Source organism: Tamandua tetradactyla, chromosome 6 (genome assembly GCF_023851605.1).
Source record: "Tamandua tetradactyla isolate mTamTet1 chromosome 6, mTamTet1.pri, whole genome shotgun sequence".
Classification (NCBI taxonomy): Eukaryota; Metazoa; Chordata; class Mammalia; order Pilosa; family Myrmecophagidae; genus Tamandua; species Tamandua tetradactyla.
The window spans coordinates 141,839,901-141,855,395 of record NC_135332.1 but is presented as its reverse complement, the minus strand read 5'-3'; the positions used below and the strand labels follow the sequence as shown (position 1 = coordinate 141,855,395).

Here is a 15,495-nt window from a genome sequence, read left to right as displayed (position 1 = left end):
TGAAGGCCCAGATGCCTCCAAAACAAACAAATGAATAAATGTTCAAAATGAAAAACAAATGGAAATTAAGATTGAGCAAGACACTGACCACGCTGCTTCCTGACCACATGGCTGGTTCTCTCTTCTCTCCATCCTGTGAGTGTTGTGTTTACTGCTCCCTCTTGGCATATCCTTGATGGTGTCCCACTCCAACTTTAAACTAACTGACCTTGTTTAAAACTCAACTCATTAGCTTTTCAGAAATACGCTCCCTTCGCTCCCCCATTCCTGTTGCTATCCCTCCAGAGTTACGGCAGCTCAGACTCATTGAGTCGCTTTTGGACTTCTCTTCTCCCTCTTATTTGTGGTGCCTTCCTTCACCCCTTTCTCCCTCCCTCACCATTCCCGCAGCCACTGCTCAAACCCTGGCTCTCACCACCTCTTGTCTGATGCGTTCCATAGTCCCTAACTGATTTTTCCACCCCTCGCCATCCCCTTCCTGGAATCCATCCTGCAGTGCACCACAGGATTAACTGTCCTAAAATGAGACTTTGCATTTGTCACCCGCAATTATAAACTCTTCAGTGGCTTTTTCAGAGATAAGGTCCAGACTCTTTAGTTTGTCCTTCTTAGTCCTGAACAATCCATTTCCTTCTGACATCTTCAACTTCTCCTCTCCTCCGTATGCACAGGGATTTCCCACTTCAGTAAACCTGTCCTTTTCAACTGTTTGTGTCAGGCTGGCTGTGCTGAAGTAGGGTGATTGTACAATTTATCAATTAACCTGGAACTCTTTGGAAAGTGAAAGGGAGTGCTACTGAAAATTGGGACAACAGACATAAACTGGGATTGCCCTGGCTTAACTGGGTGTGTGGTCACCCTGTTAATATTCCTTCACTGTCAACTTATAGGTCCCCCAATCCCAGACAAGATGCTGGTCTCAAATTCCTGGCCTTGGTCCTGATACTTCAGGTCTCCCTCTCTGACAACCCCCTTCGGACTGATGCCGTCAAGTTCGGCTGTCAAGCTTTTAGGCACTCTCACTGTGTCAGGCTCCCCTGCTCCATCAGCTCCCTGAACTCAGTCCTGTCTTTCCCAGCCCTCAAGCTTTGACAGCTTGGCCACCTGTCACTGCTCTTAAAGTCTGCCCTTACCTTGGACATTTGCCCATTTCTACCCTTCCTTTCAAACTCAGACCTTCTGCCCTAGCCATTAGGGATGGCCCCTTTCTCTGACCTTCTGCAGACTCTACTGCCCCTATCATTTGCTTTGCACTCAGCACAGTCTGAGCGAGGAACAACTGCCCTTCTGAGAACCTGCTCAGTCTCCCTAACCAAGTCAGCTGGCAACAAGGGTCCCCCAGTGCTTAATCACCTCTGACTCCCAGCCTCCAACAGGGCAGGTGCTTGGTTAATCACCAGAAAGGACAATGATGGTGGTGGTGGTGAGAAAGGGGATGTTATGATGATCCGATGGAAAAGGCCTGGGTCGAACAGTTTCTCCCATTTTCCCACTCCACTGCTTGGACATCCCTCTGAGGACACACAGACATTCTTACATGCTTTAGGCAGCAGCAAGAGAAAGGCCCACCTCCAATACACACAGCAAACAACAGTTCTCTGCAAACCCATATCCACCTCTCATGCTTGCTGCTCCTCAATAAATGTCAAATCCCAGAAGTTACAGCAAAACCCTAGGAACATAAAGGCTCTCTACTACATAGGAAGATTAGGCAATTATTTGGCAGCACCCTGAGAACTGGGTTCCTCACTGCCCTCCAGTCCCCCAATGACCAAAGCAAGGCTCCCACCCCAGCCGCAGCCCCTGTCACCCCCACCCCACCTACTCCCTGTCACCTACATAAGCTCTGGGCTCTCCCCATTCCATTCTTCACCCCAGACACAACTGCCTGTTTCCGGAAGCTCATCCTCCAGCTTTACTCCCAAGGGCCTGATTTCCTTCTGACCCAAAAGTTAAACATTTAACAACATGTTTTGAAGTGGATATTCAAATGGGGAAAAGTCTGCAGAAAATACAACAAACTCTTAATAGTGTTTTACTCATCTAAGTTCTTCAATGAAAGCATATTACTTGTATAATAAACACGAATGAAGTAAAAATAATAAGCATTGGTGCTTACATGTTGGCTTTTTTTCTTTGCCAGTATTAGGGGGCACAGTGCCCTGCTGTTCTATCTTGGACAACACCAGCAAATTAAGAAAACAAAACAAAATACGCTTAGGCCCAGGAAGCTAATCCCATTTGGGACTTCTGATAAGGGTTTTCATCCCCATCAGTGTAGAAACAAACAGAAAAACCCATGATACTCTCACCACTTTCCTACAAAAGAGGATACCACCTATGCTTTGTTTTGCTTTTTCCTTTCACATCCCTAGCTAAGAATTAGGTACCCTGAAGAATGTAAATTCTATGTGCAAAAAATATTTATTTACTGTATGGGGAAGCAAAACATAACCAGACCCCTGAAAACAATGCAATATGGAACAGAAAATGCAAGATTTAGAGTCAGAAAATCTGGGTTGCAGTTCTGATGTCAGTCAAGTCCTTTTCCTTCCAGATTTTCTGCTTAAGAAGTATCCGGTTCAGTTTACCAACCAACTACTATTTCCCGGGCTGAGGACAAAGGAGAGTGTGTTGGTTTAGACGGCTTTGTAGACAAACTGGGAAGGGCCAAGCACACACTGGGGATTTTCTGGTTTGCTCTGCCTGCGCTGAGACCCATGCTCCATGACTGAAGAAATGAGATGCCTAGGCCACCTCTCACCCTGTCACGCCATGTGGAAAGCTACTCGGCTGGCTGCAAGCCGGTGCTTGCAGTGTCAAGCACTGCCCTTGAGACTCCCACCTGCAGCTTGTATTTGAAGCCACTGTTTTCTCTGACCACAGGGCCTTAACACATACACTGGGCCGTTCCACCTGGTGGCCACATGGGCCTCTCACTGAACTGCAGGTCCAGTCGTCCAGTTCTTGGGGAGAGGGGGGAGAGGCTGCCTACATCTTTGAAGTGCCACACAGCACCCCTACCCCACCAAATGAATTTCATGTTTAACAGTCAGGCCATCCCAAAGATACCCTCTAAATTTGACGAAAATCTGCCCAGCCCTTTTCAAGTGAAGTGGTAACCGACAATTACATTTATATAGATTACCGTAAGTCTGCTTTTTGCTGAGCACCCAAAATGGGAAAAACGCTGACACCAGCCATACACAGAGCCTCTGAATATCAAATTCTGATGAACAAGTTAAGTCAAAGAACCGAGCGTCTTGTTGAAACTCTAATAAGAGGAATTTTATGCTTGGGCGGGGGCTCGTGTTGAGCCTTTCCCTCCTTACTCTGCTTAACTTGCCCCCCCCTCGGTAAGGAAGGGCGGAGGGAGTACTCACCCGCACAGCTCTTCCCGTCCTCCGCCAGCGTGTAGCCGCTGTAGCACTGGCACACGAAGGAGCCCGGCACGTTGACGCAGAGCTGCTCGCAGGCGTGGGCCTCCACGGCGCACAGGTCCTGGACTGGGAGGAGGCAGCACCGTGAGAACACAGCTCTGGACGACACGGCGCCCTCGGCACCGAGCCACGCAGAAGCAACTCTACAGCACTTATGGAAACAACTTTTTAAAAACACTATGAATCGTAATATATGATCAGAGTAGAAAATTTGGGCAACGTAGAAAACTATGTGAAAGAAAACTCCACTGGTAATCCTATCACATGAAAATCCTTCCACCCAGAGGCAGCCACTGTTAACGTTTTGGTGTGTTTTCCTTCCAGGTGAGCTGCTATGTACATATAAAAAACACACTTTTAAAAGTTGGGATTATTCAGCTCTATTAAATGCATTAAATAATTTTGGGTTATCCTCAGTTTGTATTCTTCAACGTCAATGGAAGTGCTCTAAAAATATGTTGATGGTTCTTGAGACCTGTAAGTTATTATGAACAGGTGTTTGCATTTGTTTGCATCAGGTACTATTCCTATGCTATGGGAATATACACGCTTTACTATCACAGTCTCACCAATCTACACTGAGATCACTTCATGGTGTCTTTGACATTCTGCAGAGGGGAAGGCTGAGGAAAGGCACATACAACCGGCTACTCTACTCAAAACACGGCAAGTCTGAGAGTAGCTTCTAATTCCCAAGTCTGCGTCTCTGCCTTTAGACATACTTTTTCCTCATTCTGTTTGTCTACCAGCAGTCTCTCTGAAAATCCTCTTTGCTCTCTAGGTATTCATCCCAATAACATATGAGGAAAATGGAGAAGCCAAAGGAGGTTAGGCAGAGGTAAGGATGATTACTTGAAAGAAATGTATGTGCAGCTATTATCAGTCCTATTTTGGTCAAATATTTATTAGGTGTCCACAAAGTGCTAAGCCCTGGCTCTTTATTCAAATGCAATGTAGGACTGCACTTACAGGAACGTATTTACTGTAATGGTTCTAAGAATATATCAGAGGATGAAACAGGTTAAAAGCATTTTCAATCCATCACTGATTCAGTCTGTCCTTTCTACAGACAAGCTGAGACGATGACACTCTTTCCCAGCAAGGAAAATGGCTTGGATCCTATGAAACAGCATTGGCTCTCTCAGGGATTTTTACCATTAAAATCAGAAAATCAGAGAGCATTAAAGGATTTGAATATATTCAAGAGAATTTTCTGGTTACAGGTATCACCATAAAAGCTATGACAAAAATTCAATTAACTAGAAAACGTAATTAACCCCTCAATGATTAATCATTGGCTAAAGTTTTTAATCTCCTAGATCCTGGAGCTTCAGAGTTCATTAGGCTTTTAAATAAATATACAATTTATAAAAGGATAAAAGCTGATTTTATTCATCATTTCTATTAAATGCATTAAATAATTTTTAAAAATGAGATCTACATCATTGAAAATGCTTAGGTCTAAGATTCCACAAATAAGGATTTTGGTTTTAAAATGCTGAACAAAGTATTTTAACTCCTAAATCAATAAAGTAGATTGAAAAAAAAAAAAACTCAGACACAATATCCTTTACCTCTTACCAGTATGCTTATATACTAAATTTCCAATCAGGAACTCCAATTGAGATTTCCAACTTAGATTTCCAGTGGATTTAGATGTAAGGAAAATACCAATATTCGGGAAAAAAAAAAAACTTCAGCTGATGCAAAAACCATAGGAAATAATTGGGAAATGACAAAACCTACCATTAGTCATAACCCTAAGCCAGACATAAGAAAAATCTGAATCATATAGGACATTCATTCATCTATTCAATAAACACTTACTGAGCACTGTTGCAGGCCTGGTACAGCAGTGAACCAAACAGAGAAAAGGGGTTCCTTCTGTTTGCGGCTTATATTCTAAGCACTGTGAAGCTCCAGGAAGAGCATTTCTGCTGAAAGCACAGCAAATGCAAAGGTGCTGAGGTGGAGCAAACCTGGCCCCATTTGAGAAAAGGAAAGACCAGAGTAGCTATCAGATCAACTGAAATAACTAAAATGCAAGGTAGAAAATGGTGGAAATACATAAGGAGATGCTGATAACACCGAGGGGTTGCAGAATGGGGACAGACAGTCCAGGTGGATGGGAAAGGGCTCCCAGGTAGGAGCTGGACAGACAGAGAAAGGGAAGCAGCACTCCGGGTGGTGGTACCTGGCGAGTGAACGTGCAGAGGCAGAGGAAAGCAGACGTGGGTGGTAGCTGGATTCTGCTCAGGGAACTCCAAGGACAGAGGATGGAAAGGACAGTGGACACCAGATGGCAGAAGGCTTGAATGCAGGATGAACAGTCTGAACGCGATTCAGCAGGCAAAGGTAAGGTAAAGACCTTTAAACGTAAAAACCTTAAAACGGGAGATACAGGATTTCACAGGAACAGTGCTTTCGAAGGATAAATCTAGCAGCACATGGATTCTCTCAGCTGTGGGAAACTTAAAAGGACTTCTACCTGGAATGAAAATCATTGCCTTGTTTGGGAACAGCAGTAGGCTCTGTGTTCCAAACCAAAGCAGCTTTGTTTGCCCAAACAGTGATGGACAAATTCATCTCCTCAATTGTTCTTCAGAGCTTTATGGCCTCTCCCATCAGCTGTCCGTGCACCCCTTGAACTTTGCCCTAGGCACATATATCACAATGGTAATTACACATGCCTTGCCGTAGTGACATATTTGTTATGACCCCCTCACTGGATTCTGAGTTCCTATGGAAGTGGGGAGCGTCCAGCCCCAAGGCTCGCCGGCTGGGAAATGGCGCTCCAGCCCATGGAACAAGCTGAGCCCCCCGTCTCTGGAGCGGAGGCAGGTGCTGCTCTGCCGCCTTCTGTGCCCAGCAGGAGCACTGCCTAAGGGTGGTGTTCTAGTTTGCTAGCTGCCAGAATGCAATATACCAGAGATGGGATGGCTTTTAAAAAGGGGGAATTTACTAAGTTGCTGGTTTACAATTCTAAGACTGAGAAAATGTCCCAATTAAAACAAGTCTATAGAAATGTCCAATCAAAGGCATCCAGGGAAAGATACCTTGGTTCAAGAAGGCCAATGAAGTTCATGGTTTCTTTCTCAAGCGGAAGAGCACATGGAGAACACAGTCAGTGTTTCTCTCTCATCTGGAAGGGCACATGGCGAACATGGCATCATCTGCTAGCTTCTTCTCCTGGCTTCCTGTTTCATGAAGCTCCCCGGGAGGCATTTTCCTTCTTAACCTCCAAAAGTCGCTGACTGGTGGACTCTGCTTCTCATGGCTATGTCATTCTGCTCTCTCTGAATCTCCCATTCTCCAAAATATTTCCTCTTTTATAGGACTCTAGAAACTTCTCAAGACCTACCCAAATGGGTGGAGACATGTCGTCACCTAATTCATCTTAACAACCACTCTTGATTAAATCACATCATCCAGGGAGATGATCTGATTACAGTTTCAAACATACAGTATTGAATAGGAATTATTCTACCTTTATGAAATGGGATTTTCATTAAAACATGGCTTTTCTAGGGGACATACATCCTTTCAAACCAGCACAGGTGGTTACCAAGGAGAGGTAGAGTGTAGGCAATTTTTATTCTCTATTTATAATTGTATGTTTTCAAGTTTTCTAACAAGAGCACATATGCCTTTTTTAATAATGAAAAACTTTACAAAAATGTTACAAAAGAACTAATTTGTAAGGAACATTTCTAAGGCCTAAGGCAAGGACTTGAGGACCTTAAAGCAATAATGTTTTTTTTACAAATGACTTTTTCCCACAGGGTAGGCGGTGAGCCCTGTCCACAGAAGGGCCCAATTGGGCCGAATCCCAGCTACCAATTTAAATCCTGATGCCCATCCTCCCCGTGCCCCATTAACTCAGACCGGTTGAGGGTGGGGCCCCGGCTGCAGTGCCTGTTAAAACTCTCCAGATGATTCCAGAGTGCATCGAGGGTTGAGTCACCGAACCTAAAGGATAAGTCCTCGCAGTCCCCCTTGGGGAAGGGGTCCAGGGCAGTGACCCCCTCTATTAACTGTGACACCCTGAGGCTTGGTTTCCACTTTTATACAAACCTCAGAGTTACTGTTGCACTTGCTATCCTTTCAGAGCTGCTGAAAGAACCCCAGGCAGGTATGAGAGGATGCAAAGGGTGCTAGTCACATTCCAGAAGAACCGCCCCGACACAGCAAGTTTGCCAGTTAACTTAATACGTTCTGTCCTTTCATGTTGTTTTCAGAATGTTAGGGACTGATGGCCACTAATGATTTGCACTGACCCAAGGAAAACCATGGAGGGATTAATTTAATTAAACAAAGACAGAATAAATACAGACTGGGTTCTGACACAACTTTGTTGTTTCTCTGGCAGCAGTCGCTTCCATTTGAAACAAATACAGATGTTACTGGCTGATTCCTTAGACTTTTGAAAAACAGCACGACTTTTTCTCACAACCTGGGAGATATCGCTGATGGATAATTAAATCCTGGGGGATGGAGGAAGCATTGGATTCAGGGTTCCTGTCAACCCTAGCACAGTATTCCACCCTGCATACCCACTCATCACTCAAGACTTCAGTGATATGTCATTGCCTCCAGGAAGACTTCCCAAGTTGGTTGGGCTCCTTCTTCTGGGCTGCTACAGCCCTGTACATATGGCTCCACTCTAGCCATCACCCCATGGGATTGGAAGGACCTCTTACGTGACCATCTGTCCCACTAGAATGTGTGCTGGTCTGACTCAGTTTTGAGTCCCCAGAGCCCAGCACAGTGTCCTAGTGCATGTAGTTGGTGCTCCATAAATGCTCATGTGCCTGTCACCCAACACAAGGACATTCCTAGGGTCCTAAAAACACTCTCCTCCACCAACTTGGAAGACCAGAAGAACTGTCCTAACAGCTAAGGAGCCTGTCTGCCTGGCTGTCTGCTGTACGTAGGGTACCTAGCACAACATCCACACATTGCAGGTGCTCAATAGGTACTTGTTGACAGGAAGAGTGAAAACGCATCTGTGGTACACAAACGCAGGGTAGTCAGGTGATGCAACCTTATTTCTCTTACCTAGGCTATAAGCTTCTTGAGGGACAGGACTGGGGATCGTAGGGAAGACCACCTTTTTCTCAGTTCCACCCTCTCCAAACATCGGGGCAGCACCGGGATCTCTGCCATCTCTGGGGCACACACTCAACCCCCCCCCCCCCAGAATAATGGGGCAGCAGCCAGGCTCCCCCCAATCCCCAGTTTATACGCTCTACCCTCTCTGAGGCCTGGGGCACTGACACTCTTTCTGAACATTCCTCTACTTCCAGAGAAAACTCACCCTTTTCATATATATGCAGGGTATACTCTCCTGGCTCGAGGTTTCTTTGCTACAAGCCTTAGCTTCCATGGTTCTGCCTCTGAGGCCATTTTTCCTTCAATTTGTCCCTTTTAGTCCAGGCTGGCAGTGGTTCCATTTATACAGATCCCACAATATACATATCGGTTTTCTATGCAGTATGCAGGAATCATAACCATCAGACAATAGGATTTTCCTCAGATCCTTTCTGGATAATTCCACTTCTGATCCCTGCTTGTTCTGTAATGGCTGACTGTGTCCTTATTTGGTTAAATCCTCACACGGGGCCCTATTCTCTGGGGTTTAACTTTCTGGAAGCCCAGAATTTTCCACACCACCAATTTCTGGTTTCTTTGTACCCAAAAGAGTTCAGTTCTCAGCTTATCTCTCTACTGTCACATTTCCCTATAAGCTGCAAGGAGAAACCAGGTCTCATTTTCCACATTTAGTTGGGAAATTTCCTAAGTATCCCAGGTCATCGCCTTTAACATCAATACTCAATTTGCCAAATTCTCTGCCACTTCAAAACAAGTGTCATTTTTCTTCCAGTTTGCAATGGCACATTCATCATTTCTGTCTAAGGCCTCATTGGAATCCATATTTCTTTAGAGTCTATATTTTTAGCAACAGTCTCTTCAAAGCATTCTATGCCTTCTCTATCAAGCTCCTCACGATTCTTTCAGAATCTTCCCCTTATCCATTTAAAAAAGCTGTTCCAGCATGTTTGGTATTTCTCTTCTCCAGTACCCCTCTTCTCCAGTACCAAAAATCTGTATTCGTTTGTTAATGCTGGTGGAAATGCAATATACTAGAAATGGAACAGCTTTTTAAAAGGGAATTTATTACCTTATAAGCTAACGGTTCTAAGGCCATAAACACGTCCAAACTAAGGCACCCAGGGAAAGATACACTGACTCAAAAGGCGATGGGTCCCGAACACCTCTATTAGCTGGGAAGGCTCATGGTTGGCTTCTGCTGGGGCCTTTGGCTTCTGGTTTCAAACAGCTTCCCCGGGGGCATTTACTCTCTGCATCTCCAGACATCTGGGTCTCATGTTGACTCTGAGGTTTCTCCAAGATGTTTCTGCTTTTAAAGGACTTTTTTAAAGGACTAATCAAGGATCACCTTGAATGGGTACAGTTACATCTCCATCTATTCAAAAGGCCACACCCACAATCAGGTAGGTCACATTTCCATGGAAACAATCTAATCAAAGTTTCCCACCCTAAACAATAGGTCTGGCTCAGGATTGGATGAGGATTAAAACATGGTTTTTCTGGAGTACATAATAGTTTCAAACCAGCATACTATATAAAATGAAAACCTCAATAAATTGAACTTCATCAAAATTAAAATGTTTGCTCTTCAAAACTCACTGTTACTAAAATGAAAAGGTGAGCCATAGACTGGGAGAAAATATCTGCAAAACATACATCCAACAAAGTACTTGTATTTAGAATATAAAGACCGATTATACCAATTGTGGTAGTTAGATTCAGTTGTCAACTTGGCCAGGTGAAGGCACCTAGTTCTGTTGCTGTGGACATGAGCCAATGGTACATGAACCTCATCTGTTGCTGATTACATCTGCAGTCAGCTAGGAGGCGTGCAATGAATGACGTTTGAGTTAACTGGCTGGTGCTTAAATGAGAGAGCTCAAGGTAGCACAGCCCAAGCAGCTCTGCATACCTCATCTTGGCACGCGCAGCTCAGCCCAGACTTTTGGAGATGCAGAAAGAAGTCACCCCAGGGAAAGGTGTTGGAACCCAGAGGCCTGGAGAGAAGACCAGCAGAAACCATCCTGTGCCTTCCATGTAAGAAAGAACCTCAGTGGAAAGTTAGCTGCCTTTCCTCTGAAGAACTAACAAAATAAATCCCCTTTTATTGAAAGTCAATCCATCTCTGGTGTGTTGCATTCCGGCAGCTAGCAAACTAGAACACCAATTTTTGGTAAGGTTAGGAAGTGGAACTCTCATACACTGCTGGAGGGAATGTAAAATGGTACAACCACTTTGGAAAACAATTTAGCAATTTCTTACAAAGTTGAATATGCACCTACCATTTGTTCCAGCATTCTACTCCTAGGTATTTACTCAAGACAAATGAAGCTATATGTCCATGCAGAGATTTGTTCACAAACGTTCACAGCATCTTTGTGTAATAGTCTCAAAGTAGAAACAAACCAATTGTCCAACAACAGGGGAGTAGATCACAGATTGTGATATCTGTACAATGGAATACTACTCAGCAATGAAAAGAATGAACTATTGGCCCATGCAGCAACCTGGATAAACCTCAAAATAACTGTGATGAGTGAAAGAAAACAGACAAAAGGGAGTACATGCTATATAATTCCATTTATATAAAATTTTAGAAAATGGCAACTAATCAATAGTGATGGAGAACAGATTGGTAGTTGTCTTGGGCTGGGTGGAGAGAAGGAACAAGAGGAAAGATTACAGAGGGGCAGAGGAGAATCTGGAGGGATGACAGATATGTTCATTATTTGACTGTAGTGATATGTTAAGCCAAATTTATCAAACTGTACACTTTAAATATGTGCAGTTTACTGTATGTTAATTATAACTAAATAAAGCATATATATGCATATATGTGTGTGTGTGTATGTCCGAACAAGGTTTCAGAGTGTAGGTGGGGCTGAGACAAAATCAGAGAGCAGAGAAAGTCATGGAACAACCAGGGAAGGCTTTGTGAAGGAGGTGGGATTTTCTGCAAATCAAAAAAGAGTAATAGTTTGGGGTACTAGGTGGGGCTAAGAGAAAGAGTATATGCTGGGAAAAATTGTGGAGCGATTTGATTCTCAAGCCTGGGTTCCAACAGTGCCCTTTGGTGAGTGGGGGGAGCTGAGCAGAGGGTGTCATGTGCAAACCCAGGTTTTAGTAAACTGCCTGCCCATCACGAATGCACTGGATTAGGATCAAGCAGAGGGTGGGGCAGAGATATCATTAATTTATTCCTTCAAATTTATTGTTCCCGCCTGTGCCAGAAACTCCCCCAGGTGGTGGGAGAAAACGGGCCTTTCTCTTGTATGCTTGAGATCCAAGTAACGTTCAGATCTTGGTTTCCCTTTTACTCAGTGCAGGACATGAAAGGATACAATGGCTTTACTGCATTAATCAGTGCAGTCAACTCGGCGCTTGTTAGGAGACCTCAGCAATAACCCCAGCCCAAAGGGAAGAGTATGACACAAGATGGGGGTTGAGGGGGGGTGGTAGTGGCGTGGGTAAGTAGAATTGACATTGACAAAGGTCTTCAGAGGGGAAACAAGGTTTCGAGGGGAAACAAGTGTCCAGAAGGAAGTCCACACACGTGGTTGGGTGAGGTTGAAGATGGAGGATTAGAGTTCAAGGGAAAGGTCTGAGCTGGATGTTCTTGGTGGTGGTGATTGACCCTGCAGTGGATGAAATCTTGGAGGAGGAAAGCAAAGGTCAGGGTCTGAACTCCAGGGCAGCCCACAGTGCCCTCGCGGAGTGGAATGGCGAGCAAGCCGCACACAACGCCCAGAGCGGCTGCTGCCTTCAGCTTCACAATGAGCAGACGCTGTGGAGACAGCTCAGAGCAGAAGCAGAGGGTCTGCAGGAAGGGAACAAATTCAGTCATTGAGCTTCCTCTTAACCCTGGCTGCTGGGCCCAGGCGATGAGAAATCATTCTGTGCAGACTGCTCACCCTCTGGCTTTGCCAGGGTACAGAGTTTAACTTTTTTTTAAAGGGAAGGGGGGCTGAGAGTAGGGATGGAGGGTGAGTCGAGCCCCATGAGAGAAAAAAGCTCACTAAATGGGAGTGGGAAATGCCAATTGTGAAGGACTTACTAGACCTCAGGGGAAAAGGAGCTCGAACCTTGCACAGTTTCTCCTTCACTTTATTTACACAAGGACCCAGACAAGTGGTTCTCAAAGTGAAGTCCCCGGGCAGAAGCAGCAGCTTCATCTGAAATCTATCAGAAATGTAAATTCCCAGGCTCCACCCCAGACCTGCTGGGTCTGAAACGCCTGGGGTGAAGCAAAGGAATGTGTGGTTTAACAAACCCTCCAGGTGATTCCAATATACACTCAAGTTTGAGGACCTCTGACCCAGACCTTCCAAACAGGACCTCTCTCTGGGATAGCGCACACAGGAGGGGTTTTTTATAATAACATAATGACGAACAGCATTTGGAAATCGAAAACAATCCATAAGAGGGAATTATTCACAAGTATTTATTATTTTGATCAAACTCATCCAATCAGATTTACTGATGTTTCAGGGCTTTATTTTGGGGATCCCCCTTCTTTCATTTCCCTTCCCCAAAGAAAATCAAAATCTTATTAATGAATAGATCAAAATCTTATTAATGAATAGAAGAATAGATAGAAAAAGAATAAAACTTACAGAGGAACGGATTCAAAGCACAGCTGGGGTTGGCCTGAAAGGGCAGGTTTGTTTTTTCTAAAGGACATTAGGCTTTCTCGTTTCTTTCAGGGAAACAGCACAAGGCTGATGACTCACGTTTACTGCTGGAAATCTTTAAATCCAAACTACAGCTGTCAAAATAAGATTAGTGCTTTCAGACGTGATGAGAGAAGGGGGTGGTTCCCAAATGCAGGCTTGGGTTTTGCCTGTCTTGGTGGAGACCTGAGTGGGTGAGCTTTTGAGTCAGAGCAGGCTGACTCCCCATGGTTTCCCAGTTGAGTGAAACAGCCCTAATAACACATCTCTCTTCTCTCTTGCTGGCATAATTTCTGATTTCTTCTTCTTGGTTTAAATAAGCAGAGGTGTCTGTAGCCCAGACTGTCTTGGAAAGGTATTCATTTCGCTTTAACTGCAAAGGAGAAATTAAACTGTCACTGGTGTCGACAGTGCAGTGTGGCTTGTCTGAAATTCTGAAAAGTCAGTAAAATCCCTTTGATTTAGCCCAGGATGATGTCAGCCTCAGTAGCCACAATTTTTGTCCCGTGTTCTCTTCATCCGATGTAATCCAGTTCTCTGGGCTGAGTGAGACTGTGCCAGGGTTTTGAGGTCACAAATGAAGAAAGGGATTGATTGGTTGATTTATGTTTTTATTGAGAAATCTTCACACACATTCATTCCATATAAGGTGGCTCACAATATCATCACATAGTTGTGTATTCATCACTATGATTATTTTTTAGAACACTTGCATCATTCCAGAAAAAGAAATAAAAAGAAAACAGAAAAAACTCATACATACCATATCCCTTAAGCCTCCCTCTCATTGACCACTAGCATTTCCATCTAGCTAATTCACTTTATCCTTTGTCCCCTCTATTATTTATTTGTTTTTTTTTTTTTTCATTCATCTGTCCATACCCTGGATAAAAGTAGCATCAGACACAAGATTTTCACAATCACACAGTCAGGCTGTAAAAGTTATATCTTTAGGGCAGGCCATGGTGGCTCAGTGGCAAGAATGCTTGCCTGCCTTACCAGAGGACCCAGGTTCGATTCCCGGTGCCTGCCCATGTTAAAAAAAAAAAAAAAAGAAAAAAAAGTGATATCTTTATAAAATCATCTTCAAGAATTAAGTCTACTGGAACAACTCTACAGTTTCAGGTACTTCCCTCCACCCACTCCAACACACCATAAACTAACAAGGTGATATCTACTTAATGCATAAGAATAACCTCCAGGATAACCTCTCAACTCTGTTTGAACTCTCTCAGCCACTGACACTTTATTTTGTCTCATTTCTCTCTTCCACTTTTGATCAAGAAGGCTTTTTAATCCCGTGATGCCAAATCCCGGCTCATTCCAGGAATTCTTTCCCACACTGCCAGGGAGATTTACATACCTGGGAGTCATGTTCCACATAGGAAGGAAGGCAGTGAGTTTACCTGCTGAGCTGGCTTAGAGAGAGAGACCACATCTGAACAACAAAAGAGGTTCTCTGGGGGTGACTTTTAGGCATAATTATAAATATTCTCGCAAAGGAGAGGCTAAGCCTAAATTTCACAGGGGCCAACCTAAAGACTGAGGCTTAGCCTATCCGTTTAGTTGTCCCTACTGCTTGCATGAATATCAGAAATTTCCCAAATAGGGAAGTTGAATATTTCCTCCATTCTCCCCAGTCCCCCAAGGGGACTTTGCAAATATTTTTTTATTCACTGCCCAAATCACTCTGGGATATACTGAGGCATCACACTAACCTGGACAAATGAACAAAATCTCACATCCTATTCAAGATTCCATGTGCTTATGGTTTTCAACTAAATTGAGCATTCAAGTTAAATTAGGAAATGCAATACTCAAAATAAAAATTCTGCACCAAATAAACATCTCTCTCTTTAGTCTCACACAGTTGAAGTTTAAAAATATGGCCCATATCATTCTTTACCCTGTATTCTGATTAACCTTAGACCTACCCAGATCAGCTTCCAAAATATCTCAAGTTGAAGTTTGATCATTTTTTCAACTTTTTAAACCGTTCCTGTATGGAGTACTGCTGACTTCCATAGCTTCAGGGCTCTAAGTCTGAGTCGCAGATGTCACATAAATAGAAGGAAAGGATTTAAATCTGGGGTGCTCACAAGTCTCTGGAGAAATCCTATGGATGGATGTGAGTACAGCTTTGGAGCTACTAGCCATCAAATCCTCTCCTATTCATTTCACCTGGGAAGACTGAACAGCTGCTGTTAGCATCCCTCCCCAAATTCTCCAGGATCTAAGAGAAGATAGTGAATGTTGCCAACTGTCAGCTATGT

At 43.9% G+C, this 15,495-nt stretch overlaps 1 protein-coding gene across 3 annotated transcripts in view; it reads right to left on the bottom strand.

Moving 5' to 3' along the window:
- Positions 1 to 15,495, bottom strand: part of MATN2 (matrilin 2) — a 200,865-nt gene that overhangs the window by 97,433 nt on the left and 87,937 nt on the right. For all 3 annotated transcript variants that reach the window (XM_077167296.1, XM_077167298.1, XM_077167297.1), the window contains exon 5: positions 3,384 to 3,506. In XM_077167296.1, the coding sequence (XP_077023411.1) occupies positions 3,384 to 3,506 (123 nt within the window). The remainder of the gene's footprint in view (positions 1 to 3,383; positions 3,507 to 15,495) is intronic.